The sequence below is a fragment of the Aptenodytes forsteri genome, unplaced genomic scaffold, assembly GCF_000699145.1.
Source record: "Aptenodytes forsteri isolate BGI_AS27 unplaced genomic scaffold, ASM69914v1 Scaffold199, whole genome shotgun sequence".
Lineage (NCBI taxonomy): Eukaryota > Metazoa > Chordata > Aves > Sphenisciformes > Spheniscidae > Aptenodytes > Aptenodytes forsteri.
This window is the reverse complement of record NW_008795921.1, coordinates 268,258-281,298: the sequence shown is the minus strand read 5'-3', so window position 1 is coordinate 281,298 and position 13,041 is coordinate 268,258. Positions and strand designations below refer to the sequence as shown.

General features: G+C 35.4%; 1 protein-coding gene across 3 annotated transcripts in view; it reads left to right on the top strand.

Annotated features, from left to right (window-relative positions):
• Positions 1-2,692: 2,692 nt before the first annotated feature.
• Positions 2,693-13,041, top strand: part of ZC3H13 (zinc finger CCCH-type containing 13) — a 42,137-nt gene continuing 31,788 nt past the window's right edge. For all 3 annotated transcript variants that reach the window (XM_009284899.2, XM_009284896.2, XM_009284897.2), the window contains exons 1-3: positions 2,693-2,814; positions 3,253-3,362; positions 8,759-8,870. In XM_009284899.2, the coding sequence (XP_009283174.1) occupies positions 2,698-2,814; positions 3,253-3,362; positions 8,759-8,870 (339 nt within the window). In that variant the 5' untranslated portion in view covers positions 2,693-2,697. The remainder of the gene's footprint in view (positions 2,815-3,252; positions 3,363-8,758; positions 8,871-13,041) is intronic.

Below are 13,041 nucleotides of genomic sequence, written 5' to 3'. Positions count from 1 at the left end.
GTTTTACAAACCTTAGAAGATTCAGGGTTGGATGGTGTTCTCTTAGTTTCCTTATAGGAAATCAACGGCCAAAATATAGGGAAATAGGTATAGTTGGAATGAAATTATCTGTTCAGTTATGATGATGTTACCCCCTTCATCCTCTCCATGTTTATAACTATCCTTTTTAAGCCTAGTCATCATCATAACTTCCTATAGAAGCTAATTCTAAGAAGGTACTATTCTGGGTAAAAAGTAACATTTAATAAAAGATGTTTTGCCTCTGTTTCTTCGAAAATAAAAGGATATTCAAATTAGGAGGCAAAATGAATGTAATTTTTTTTGTATTTGTATACTGCTATCATGTCAGTGTGTACTGTACTTATGTATTAGATGCACTCATTTTATCTGTTCTTCATGTGTTGAACCTTCTCCCTATGCCACTGCCAGTGCCGTTCTTCTAAACCTTTTTATTTCAGATATGGCTCTTCTTATTGTAAATATTTAAACCAAACTCAGTGTTTGGTACATGGTCGTCTTACTAAAAATGCTTTTGGATATGTCAGTTGATTTTTGTATCCTCTATTAAAGGGTGTAGGTGCATGAAACCTTACAAATTCAGTGGGTTTTTTTGCTGAAATACAGTGGGAAACAATCCTGAAATGGAAGGGTGCTCAGCTAGGTGAGATGTGGTATTGTTTTGCTTTCTAACTTCAATGGTTTATCCTGTCAGACTTTATAACTACTGCTGCATATTGAGCTGTCCACAATGACTCCTAATTATTTTTCTCAGAAGACTGGACTAATTTGAACTCATCAAGTATTTAGATAAAATCATTTCTCCTTGTGTGCATTACGTTATGTTTATTTGCATTTCATCTGCTGTTGTATTACTCAATTTTCTAACTCAATTAGATCTTTCTGGAAATCTCTATTCTCCACAGTTTTTACTAACCCAAATAGTTTCCTACTACTGGCAAATTCTACTGTTTCACTGTCTGCTTCCACTAATTGATGTTAACCATTGTTTTTAATGTCTGGTATATACCACATGGTTAACTTCTGCCCTCTCTGAGCATCTTGGTTAACGTCTTGGTTATCTGAACCTTACTTATGATATCAAATTCTTCAGATAATCAAAGGCTTGGAGAAGTAGTCACTAGAGCTGAGCTGAGAAATCTCTCAAGTACATAGTGTACTTGCTTTCTTCTGTCGTTAATAAAGGAGCTAAAGTGCTTAGCGAGAGCTTCAGCACGGAGTTTTGTTTGTAGAAAGTGCACAGGTGTCAGACTTCTAGGGAGGTCTTGTCGCTGAAGTAACCATAGGATTCAGATAATGAAGTTTCACCAAGGTACAAGGGAGAAAACCAGGTATTACCGAAGTATCAAGTGTAAAATATAAGTTACAGCAGTATTATGTTTTATGTACATTAGTCCACATTTATACATTATAAAATTTTTTGCTGTATAATGGAACCTTACAATCTGAATGCTATGGGAACATATTGCTGATCAGATCAGTGAAAATTTGTATTAATCCAATCTGCTGGGTGTTTAAATTTGTATTATTCTGACTGAATAGATGAGCTTTTTGTCATTTTTAACCTGTTTGTGTATGAGAAATTAGCTTAAGCGTGTGTGTTCTAAATGCAGTGACATGTGGATAGGAGCAGAAGAGACAGCAGAAGGGTAGGAGATTAGTGTTTCGCTAATCATGTTATACTGACTAATGAGCTCTAGAATGATGGCACTTTGCAGTACAATGAAGAGGTGGTTTTTTGAGCTGTATATAAATTGTCCAGCAGCTGGCAGATTTTCCCGAATTGATTTTATTTCTGTGTAGATCAAGTAGCATTTAAAGAATGGACAATAGTTTTTGGACCCCATTTTGCCCTTTTTCTACAACCTGTCTCTAGTGCTAAATATGTATCTTCCTTTTTTTTTAAATATGGTTTTCTTTCTGTATTCAATAACTCCTTCCTTTCTCAGGTAAGATAAATTGTGACTTCTTATTTATCAAATTTATGCTGTATTTGCTTTAAAACCTGTTTTTCGTAATGAAAAGGAGTTACTTCTTGAGACGCTTAAGAAGTGTATTACTGTTGTGGGGGTTTTGGTTTTTTCTAAACTCAGGTGGTTCCAAATAATTGTAGGATATAAACCAGTAACAAACACAAACTGTGGATGATATCAAGGTGGTTTTCAATAGGTTGTCACACACAACAAAGGGGGGAAAAAAATGGAGCTCTTATTTTTGGAGATTTGTTTCTGAAAATGGGAGCCATTTTTAGCGGTCAGAACCTGTTTCTGAGAGGTTGGTGAAGTAACATTAAAGGTTCTTTTCACTTGAAGTCACTTGAGTTCATGCACAAAAAATACATGACGAAGGAAAGCATCTGTTCTGTGTGGTGTTTGCTGCCTAAATGAATAACGTGTCATATGATCTTTCCCAAAGGGAAGCTGAAGAATCCAAAGCAGGTCATAAAATAAAAAGAAAAATTATCATTACTGGTGTTCAGCTGACTAGTTCAAATCAGAGGCATTCCTTGTTATTAGATACATTTCACTCATTTATGACTTCTTTTTCTTTCTTCATCACCTCTGCAGCAGCTCTTACAACGTATATCATACTATTTTATTCATGTGAGTTCAGTGTCAGTAGCCCCAAACTGAAGGATTTTACAGTTTTGCTTTTTTTTTTTGGTTGAAGTAGTACAAAATGTCAAAAATTAGAAGGAAGGTCACAGTGGAAAATACCAAGACCATATCCGATAGCACATCCCGAAGACCCAGTGTGTTTGAAAGGCTTGGACCCAGCACTGGAAGTACTGCAGAGGTGAGTTGTAAAAGTGTTCTTCTTTTCCTCCCCACCCCAGCATCTTCTTTTCCAGGATTTAGGTGGTGGGAAAGAGTAGCTCAGAAGTACCAAATACTCAGATGTCACTGATGTTAGTAAAGGTGAAAAGAACTCCTTAACGCATGGATGTTCAACATACTAATACTAGAATTTTCAGATAACGTGTGTTGTCCCAGCTTCTGGAGAGGAGCAGTAGTACTGTACATATTAATAGTATTTCCACCAACCTAAATTTTTCTCTGCCAGACCTGATGCTCATTGTTGATTATTTTTTTTTTAATTAGTTATATTACTGGTGGACAGAAATTACGGATAAATGGGAGTTAATGTGGAGTCATTTGTTTGTTCTGCCACACTCACACCAATGGTATTTCCAGAAATGAGTGTGAAATTCACCTAGTAATGTCTGTCTCTTAGACACAGTGCCGTAACTGGCTGAAGACTGGCAACTGCCTCTATGGGAACACATGTAGATTCGTACATGGCCCTTCACCACGAGGTAAAGGCTATAGCAGCAGTTATAGAAGGTAAATCAAGAACTCACTTTGAATTCTTCACATGCTGTAGGAAAATAGCTTTTGCAACTGTCTTCTGTTTTTTTTTTTTTAAAGTGAAATGCTGTGGTGTGCCTAATGGTATGTTTTATCAATAACCAATTGCATTGTGAAGCTGCTCAAAATAATTACTTTGGCAACTTGCAGTGGGTTTTCCCAGGATTTTTGTGTGTATGTAGCTTTAAAAAATGAATGGAGTCCGCTGGATGCAGATTAATTTCTTACATTACTTGAAATGGGGAGTTCAAGTACCTTAATATTTTTTTTTTTTGCGTAGTGTCACTGCAGCTTCTGATATCCCTTTCTGTCCTTTACTAAAATGCCCTTTTGCAACTACTTACAGCAGTACTCACATACTTGCAGCCCTTCTGCCTTCGCTATATTGTCTGATGAATAAGGTGTCTCTCCTTTCTCTCCTGTTGTGAGAAAACACTTCTCTTCAAAACATAGTTTTGTGACTTTATCTGTCAGATATAGAACAAATATCCTGTATCATAGGAGATCAAAAAGTTACTTCATTTTTCAGAAGAGAATGTTTTTTATTATCTGCCTCTTCATATGTTACTATAATTTTAAAATTTTTTTTTTGGCTGTCCTTTGTGTGGCATAACACCTTACTTAACTGAAACTAAATGTAGCAGTAAGTTTGTAATATGCTTGCTATAAAGGACAAAAAGATAGTGTAGTTTTAACAGGGTACCTCTTTGTATGAGGGCTTCACATTTTACAAACAACTGTGCTTCATAATGCTACAGTAATGTCAGTGTTACTTCTAGATTATGGATGGGCACACTGAAGCATCAGTGTAAAGCAACAACAGGAAGGTTGGCATGAGGTTAGGGTTCTGTTTCTGGTTCTTTTTCCTATTCCTGTGGCATACTCTCAGGATGATCTTGACTTTGCTTGTTTGATCTTCCATTGCTTCTAAGGTGGTAGCAGGTGGGATACAAAATATATCACTGAGTTTAATGTTTCTTTCAGTGTGTAAAAGATTTTACTCTGTTCTGTACTGAATGTTCCAAATGGGAAAAAGGAGTGATTTACTGGTAGAGATTAAATTTTAAAACTGTTAGAATGTCAACTTCTCCTTGCTTTCAGTGTTTGGAACACTCAGTGCATAGTTCTTGGTCATTTGAAGAAAAGTGGTGTTTCTTTTAATGATTAAAGCTGTGTTTCTGCTTCATTGTCACCACTGACATTTAAGAATAATGTTGATTTACTTCTTTTTATTGCTAACTTTTTTTTACTAGTATTATATGAAAAAGTCAAAGGACAAATCTTGCTGCTTATTTGCCTGATACAGTCAACATTTAATAAAGGTGTTCTTAAAAATAAAAAGGGGGAGGAAGCCCCTACCTGCCCACCCACCCACACACCAAAACAGACAAATGAAAAAAGCATGATTGTCTTCAGAAGTTTCTAATGATAGCTCTTGGCCATGCACAGAAAAAGCTGTTTTACGTACATAATAAAACACTGGCATTTTCATGCCATTTAACGTTACAGAGATTTTTACAAATGTTATCCGTGTATTTTGAATGCAATTTATTGGCTTCTTGCAAGCCAAGCTAATGCTGCTTCCACATCAGTTCAGTTCAAGCAGTACTCTTGTTAAAGTATCTGGGGCAACATAATGGCGGCGTGTCTACATGTGTTCTGCTAGGCTTGCTGGTGAAGTCTTTTATCTGCTTTGTAAGCAGTTTGGTAGGACAAAGCACATCTTGCTGCCTTTCTGTCTTGCCCCTTCAATTTCATACCTGTCTGAAATAAATCTCATTATTAATGGTTTTATCTGATCATAATGCCTCCCATAGTTCAGAACATCACCAGACAGTAGGAAAACTTGGCTCTAAAGTGTGAAAAAGACTCTTAAATCTGGTTTGATTATAACTCCATCTCAGCGTTAATCCTGCCTCTCACAGCATGAATTTTAATCTTGCTGTTACAAAAATAAAACCTAGCATGTTTTTATATATAAAGCTTTCCTGATGAGGATATTAAGAATTCAGTAATAGACTTGCCAGTCTTCCAGGCATCTGAAGTAAGGAGAAGCTATCAAGGAAAGAGCTGTGTGTAAACATGCTATCACACAAGGAATTTTGCTCTCTTGCTCCACAACTAGATTGTTGGTTAGTTGCTTGGCAGCTTGCTGCTGGTTGTCTTACAGCGTTGTCAGGATCTATGCCATTGTAGCATCCCTCTCTTAACCTGTCTGATCCTCTTCATTCTGGATCATTACACTGGATTTAAAAACCATACCAAACCAGCAGTAATATTAGGTAAGAACGTATGGATTTTGCAAGGTTCAAATGTATGGGAGACTGAAAAACGGGACAATGTTTTATGAGCATTCAATTGGAATATGTACATTATACACTAATAATTGTCATCTGCCTATACACGCATGTGTGTGCGCACACACACACAGAGATATTCTCAGATAGGTGTGTTGTAACGTGTGCCTGTTGCTAGGTAGTTGTTCCTGACACTGTAAGAGGTACAGAAGCAAATGGAGGCGCTGTTATGAACGTGCATTTCCTAACTGAGCCGCTGAATATGGAGAACTGAACTGTTGCAGGAAGTAATGCTGTTTAAAGTCACTTAACTGCACTGCTTAAAATTTGAAATTATGAAATTCTGCATTTTAGGCCTTATTGAAAAGATGGGCCCAGCGCAAAATATTAAGTCATTAAAGAGAAAGTTTTCATTGAGTAGTTTTCTTCTTTCAGTGTACAGGGATAATGCTGTGGAGCCTTTTGTGTGAAAGGTTCTACCGGTTGCAGTCTAGCCACATCATCTTAACTACCATTTTAAGTCTACAGTTCATCTGCTGAAATTCAGCAGTGTGCATTACCTGGTATAACCAAAGATCCCTTTTGGAGGAGGAGCAGGGGAAAGTTATGTAGAAAAGAAGCCATTGTGTAAAATTAAAATTGTGGTACACCTGAAAGAAAAATCAGCTAGTAGACCAGCTTGTTTTTCTGTGCATTAAGTACCTGAAAACAGTCACAGCTTCCTGAGTAATTATTTCTTAAAATTTGACAAATTTTCAGTCTTATTTTATTAGACTTTGGGGGGGGTTATGATGTTTTTTTGGGAAGGAGGGGTAGGGTGATTACCATGACTTTGCTCCAGTGTTCTCCTAAAGCTGAAAAAAGAAACCCAAACCAACAAAACCAAACAAAAACCACCAACAAACTCAACCCTGAAGCTATAGCTTTTTTCATTTCTGTGATTTCTTGATTACTTTTGTAATCTTTAAGTAGGTTTGAATAATGTTTTAACAAAATAAGTTTTTTCTTCCTTCCCATACTGAAAAAGGTATTAATTGAAGGTGAAATGGTTTGGATGTTTTTTCACTCCAGTGTATAACTTAAAAAAAAAAAAAAAGTAGAAAATATCAGATGTCTCTCTAGAAAGTACATGAGCTGCATTCAGTGTAAGTTCTCTTGCTTTCTCCTTCAGCTACTGGAGTTTTTCCTGAAATTGCTCCTCTTGAACAATGTTACTAGTACATTATCTATAATCCTTTTGCCTTTTATATTAATTTTCAGTTTCACAAATCCAAATCCTTTGTGGCATAGCTGAAATATTATTAAAAATTAAGGCATTGAATTGCCACTTTAATGTTGAAAGACAGTTATTTGTTGAGGTAGCTGATGGTTGGAATGCTTCAGAGAGTTTTGGTAATGCAAAGGAATTATCTTTCTAAGATGGGGGGAGGGGGAAAAAAGATAACTTGAATCATAACTTTGCTAAAGCCAGACGCTTTAAAAATTATATAATCATGCATGCAAAGAAGATAACTTGTTTTTATTTGTATGCTGGATATTATTTGACTCTTCTTAGTGCTGAAAGAAGCCGCATACTACTGTTTTGTACCTTTACTCTGATCTAGATTGACCTGTATTTACAACTTCATGAAGAATTAAATGCATTTAAAAATGAGAGCAATCACTGGTCTTTTTCTTCTTAGACCCTAAAACACTTAACTTTATGATGCAGTTTGAAGAACTAAATACAGATAACATTGCAAAAGAGGAAGTGGAAACCAATTACTGTTTTTCAAATACGCACAGGTTGAAAGTGAGATATTAATTTAGATTTTTGTATGCATAAACTGTGAAAGACAGTTTACCCTTTGTATATTATGTGACAGAGGAAGGGTGGGAGAAACAACACTTTCTAAATGGAAACCCTAATTCAGTCTGAAAAACAAAACAAATGCAAATTTCATTATTCAATTATTATATATAACTCTTCTAATCAACTAAGGCAGCATCAGTATTTTTTTATGATTCTTTAGTGTAAACTGATAGGTACAGATCCAGTACTTTCATGCAACCATTTCACAGAAGACTCTGTAATTACGGCTAACAGCCATCACAGAAGTATCAAACTCAGTATCAAGCCAGATTTATATGAAGAGAAAATTTATTTTCTTGAACTGAAAGATCATTTGAAGCAGCTCCTACATCCCCTTTGCTTAGGAACTTGTTTGAATGCAAGAGTTGTTCTCTTTTAACCCGTAAGGAATAAATGAACTTGTGAATCCATACTAGGAGGTGACAAAATTATATAGATGTCTTGTGGTAGTGTAGGATGTTCCCCCTCCCTTTCCACATCACAGTAATACCTTTTACAGAAAATATACCTTAAAGTTGCATGACTAGTAGAGTTCATCCAATATTTTGTAATTAAATAATGAAATAATTATGTTACTGCAAAATGGAAAATGGAGGAGGCCTCCAAGAGTGAATTTCTGGTGCATGGTCTTGCAACAGTGTTATTTTGTGTGGCAGTCTCAACGAGGTCATGGGAGGGATGGCACCTAGGTCACATTATCTCCACTTGCAGACTTCATCCGTATTCACAGTTGTGCTTCTGTGTGACTATCATTGCTAGTCTACGGTAGTTTGACTCTGCATTAATTGTATTTTTATATATATATATAAAAAATATATATATTAAAATTCGTGCAGCTTAGAATATGGAGAAGGCTAAAGATATCTTTAAAGACTTGGTAGGAGTGATTGTGAAACACATTTGCATGATGGTTGGAAAAACATGATTTGTTCTGGATAGGTTCACCTGAGGCTGATCTAGAGTAGTAACTGAGTCACGCCATATATACATACAAGTAATTTTTCTTCTTAGAGTCAAGTCTTCCTTGATGTTCTGAAAGAGTTGGTTTTTTAGAATGCTTAAGCCCATTAGAATGGAATTTTTTTTATTCATCCACTTCGCTTTTGGGTGGGAGGTTTAGATCTTTCTGTATATACTAATAAAAAAAGTAATTAAAAGACAGATTGTATTCCTTTAAAAATAGTCCCATAGAACTGGTTATATGATGTTTCTGTATTATACAGGTCACCAGAAAGACCCACTGGAGATCTTCGGGAAAGAATGAAGAACAAACGTCAAGACGTTGAGGCAGAGCCACAGAAACGAAGTACAGAGGAATCATCCTCTCCTGTTAGGGTAAGAATGGAGTTTGCAGAACTCCAGAATCCCTCAGTAGCAATTGGGCAGTGTGTCCTAGAAACCTGATCGTGGTGACTTGTAATACTTAAAACGTTTTAATGAACTTATCATTTTGTATGTAGCATGTGACATTTTATTATGAAGTGTCTTAACAATTGTATGATTTTGCAATTTTATAGCACTTTCTGGTCTTCTGGTTCCCAAAGATTTTATAAATCCCGCAGAGTAAAGTACATTATAAATACTGATAAACAGGTATTTAATAACAGTGCAGACTCTTTGATTATTACCAAGAAAGTGTATTAACCATTGTTCCAATCATCCACTATTTTTCCCCCAACACTTTTTTATATCCGTTGTTTACACGTATCCTGACTCCAGTTGTTCATCCCAAATCTGCTTTTGATGAGACCATGCAGTTACTGTTGTGCTGGTTCATTTCGTCTTCCTCCTGACATACTCATCAGCCATCCCAACTGCTCACTTTTGGATTTTGAAAAAAATTCATTCATTATCGTTCCCATTTTCTAATCATCTTTCTGCAACCCTCTACCCCTTAAATATCAGAAGTTACTTATTTTTAAATTATCTGTTATTATGTTATCTGTTCCTGATGTTATAAACAAATAGGGGTAGAGTTGGTGGTGTGACCCTGCACCTGTGTAACAGTAGCACCAGTGTATTCCTGCGTCATGTTTTTTAAGACCATCTTCATATGAATAATGATTAAAAGTTTTTATTTGTAAAAAATCAGTTTTGCTTCTGCAGGTATTAACAGAATTTTTTTTTTTTTTTTTTTTTTTCCCCTCTCGGTATTTTCCTACTTGATGTGAAAAATGAATTTTTATGTCAGGTGTAAAGAAATCAACAGCAGCTGCTATCATTAAATTAACAGAATGGCTTACCTTCCAATCATGTTTTCAGTTGCTGTTAATTTGTGTAAACTTTCAATCTTTTTACTCTTTTACTTAAATGTGTTTCTTTTATTTTCTAATAGTTTGAATAAACTGTTCAGTTATTGAGTACATGGTTGGTGGGAAAAGTGTTTTTTCCAACCATTATTAAAAATTTACTGTAACTTCTTCTCTCCTGGTACAACTCTAATTTTGATGTAATTCTTACTTTTGGTTAGTTAACCCTGCTTTTTATAGTGTTCTATTAATGTAATAATAAAATACTCTTAAACAACTAAACCCCAAGTAAAGGTGAACTGGAAGCAGGAATCAAAAGGAATTGGAGAATTAGTGGGTCTGTTAAAGTACCAAAGAATTATTTACAGGATAAGCACACTGCAGAGAAAAAAATACTCTGCTTCAATCTCATAAAACAGAAGGCTGAGGAAACCACTGAGCTTTTGTATTAGTTGCATGGAGGCAACTCTCAAAATATGGAATATCCAAAGAAAATATTCTGGAACAAATAGATGAAGAGGGACAGGCGTCAAGAGTTGCATTGCAAAGAACCAGGATATCTAAAAGAACAGAAGACTGAAGTGACTGAACTGCTAACAAAAATCTTGCTCCATCGTTAGAGCTGCTACTGTGGTGGAGCTCTAACATCTGATGTTTCCATCTCTTACTAAAGCTTTTGGGATAAGAGAGGAGCTGGATAAGAAGTCTTAACTTTGTTTTGAAATAACAAAAAGTAGCTTGTTCCATAAAAAGTTTCATAATTGTGTTTTCTTAAAAAAAAACAAACCAAAGAACAGCACTGTTCCTGCAGACAAAATTTGTGCTTCACCAGTCTACTAGCCTGAAACTTTTAACGGAGAGCAGTAGCTAAGAGAAAACTGTCTGATACAGGTGAAACCTTAAATAGCTTCTTTTGAAACAAGGCTTTTGAGGCATATAGTCAAAGAACAGCGGGTATAATATTGTCAGGTTTAGAAGCCAACTAAGGGAAAAATTTTAGATTAATTTCAAATGATGAAGTTACAGAGGATGCTATGGTGCTTCATCTAAAGAGCTATAACTTTTTAAGAATGTGGAAAAGATGTTGGACATGGCAAATGTCAAACTTTGCGGAAGATACAAAAACAGTAGTTGAGATTACGAAAGTCTGAGGAATGCCATAGGGGCTGGGGAAAGATAGTTTTTGGCAGTACAATGGCAGATGAAACTTGGTGTTGGCAAGTGCAAGGTAATGCACAATGAAGAAAGTATTTAAAACAAAAAATCGTGAATGAATATTTTAAAAATAACTTGAAACCATCTAGTAGAAAAAGAAGTTATTGTGGACAGCTCAATGAAACCATCTGTTCAAAATGCAGTCACAGGTGCAGAAGCAAACACTCAGGTATATAAAAATGAAATAGAAAATGATCAATATTATGATGTAGAAATTCATGGTCCAGTTTTATTTGAAATGCTGTTTGGTTGTGATCACCCATATGCAAGAAAATAAAGTCAAAGGTCTTTTTGAAGTGGGCAAGGAGGTGAGAAAGAGACCGGAGAGGAGAAAGGACATGTGGTGAATGCATATAATGTATGATTGAGAGAATGTAAATTAGATGCGTCATATTCATACTTTATCCCAGTAGAAAGAGTGGCAAATTTGAAAATGACAAGGGGGAATGCTATTTATGTTATATATGAAAATTCTACCTGATTGCCAGAAGATACAGTCAAAAACCTGAATAGGTTCCACAAAAAGTTGAGACAGTATAAGTAGTATAAAATCTTTTTAGAAGAGATTTCTTGTTCTTTGGAGACATAAGATAACTAGTACAATCTGTATGTATTTAGGAAGAAACTTCCTATGTGGACAGCTTATAGAATATATCACTTACTATTTCTTCATGTCTTGTACTATTATTTTCAGAGACAATATACTGCGTTACGTGGAAACTACATTGAACTCAGTTTTTTCTGTGTTTCTCAGATTTGTGTTTGGAATTATTTCAGCACTGTATGTTAGTGTATCAATTATTATACAAATAATTAGATAAGGTTCCTGCCGTTATTGTATTTAGTTGGAAATGTTTATGTTGAATTTTTTTCTGTATTATGAGAAGACAGTTACATTGGAGTATGTGAAGTATTACCTAAAGTATTACCTGGGAGGTGTGTGTGATTTGGGAGAAACAGTGGGAAGAACTTAATGTACATTTAGGAAAGGTTTTTGTAAGGAATGTGTATCACTTGTTTCATATCTGTGCTTTTTGTCACTGTGGCTTTTCAATATCTCCACTGGAAATGGAAGTCAGCATTGCCTTCCATCTCTGAAATGGAAACAATACCTGTTCATTTCAGGGAAACTTCAGATTCATTTTCTTGTATGTTTGTGTAGTGTGGTAGTAGTTTACACTATAAAGGTATTATACCTAGAGCAAAATAGTACTGTGCTTGCCCAAAAGATTCTAGCTGTAATACATGATAGCTTATTCTAGATTTAAAGGAATACGTGCTTTTGAATTAGTTTGTATTGCTGCTGCATGTACATGTGCTGATAAGGCTGAAGCTGAAGCTTCTGCCTTGTAACAGTTGTAGGTTGTAAGAGTCTTATAAATACTCTCTCCTTCGGTGTTGGCAAAATAACATTTCATGGCTAGAACCATGGTTTGCAGACTGGATGAGTCCTTTTGTGCTTGGCCAAACTCTTCTGGCTGTAGTGGGAAATTCATTCAAGTAGACATCAAGTCTTGTGCTGTAGAGTGCTGATCATCTTACGGGGTGTGGAACTTCAACTTAAGTAGACATTAAATTAAGTAAAATCTCACAGAATTCAGCCATAATGTCATATTTTTTTTCCTTTCTTAAGTAGCGTTTCTCCTGAAGGTCAACATTAAACTGTAATCATCTATCTAACACATGTAAATAGTTTAATTGTGAGCACATACGTGAAAACAGGACAAAGTCTACTAAGTTGTTGTTTACTCTTAGGACATTATACGATTTTTTTTTTAGTAAATAATTATATTATTATGAAAGTTTATTGTTTCTCATCTAGTAAATGGCATTTTTTCAGAGTCTGCAGAGAAGTAGTTTACAAGTGTGGCTGAAGTGGATGCAGCATCTTCAAGTACAAGTGAAAGACATGCTATTGGCCTTTAGGAGCTTGACTTATTTTATTCTTGGCTTATTAAGGGAGAGATGAAAAAAACCTGTGTAAAGTACAAGATGGTCTATAAGGATATGAAGGAAATATTTACTCCCATAATATGAGGGAA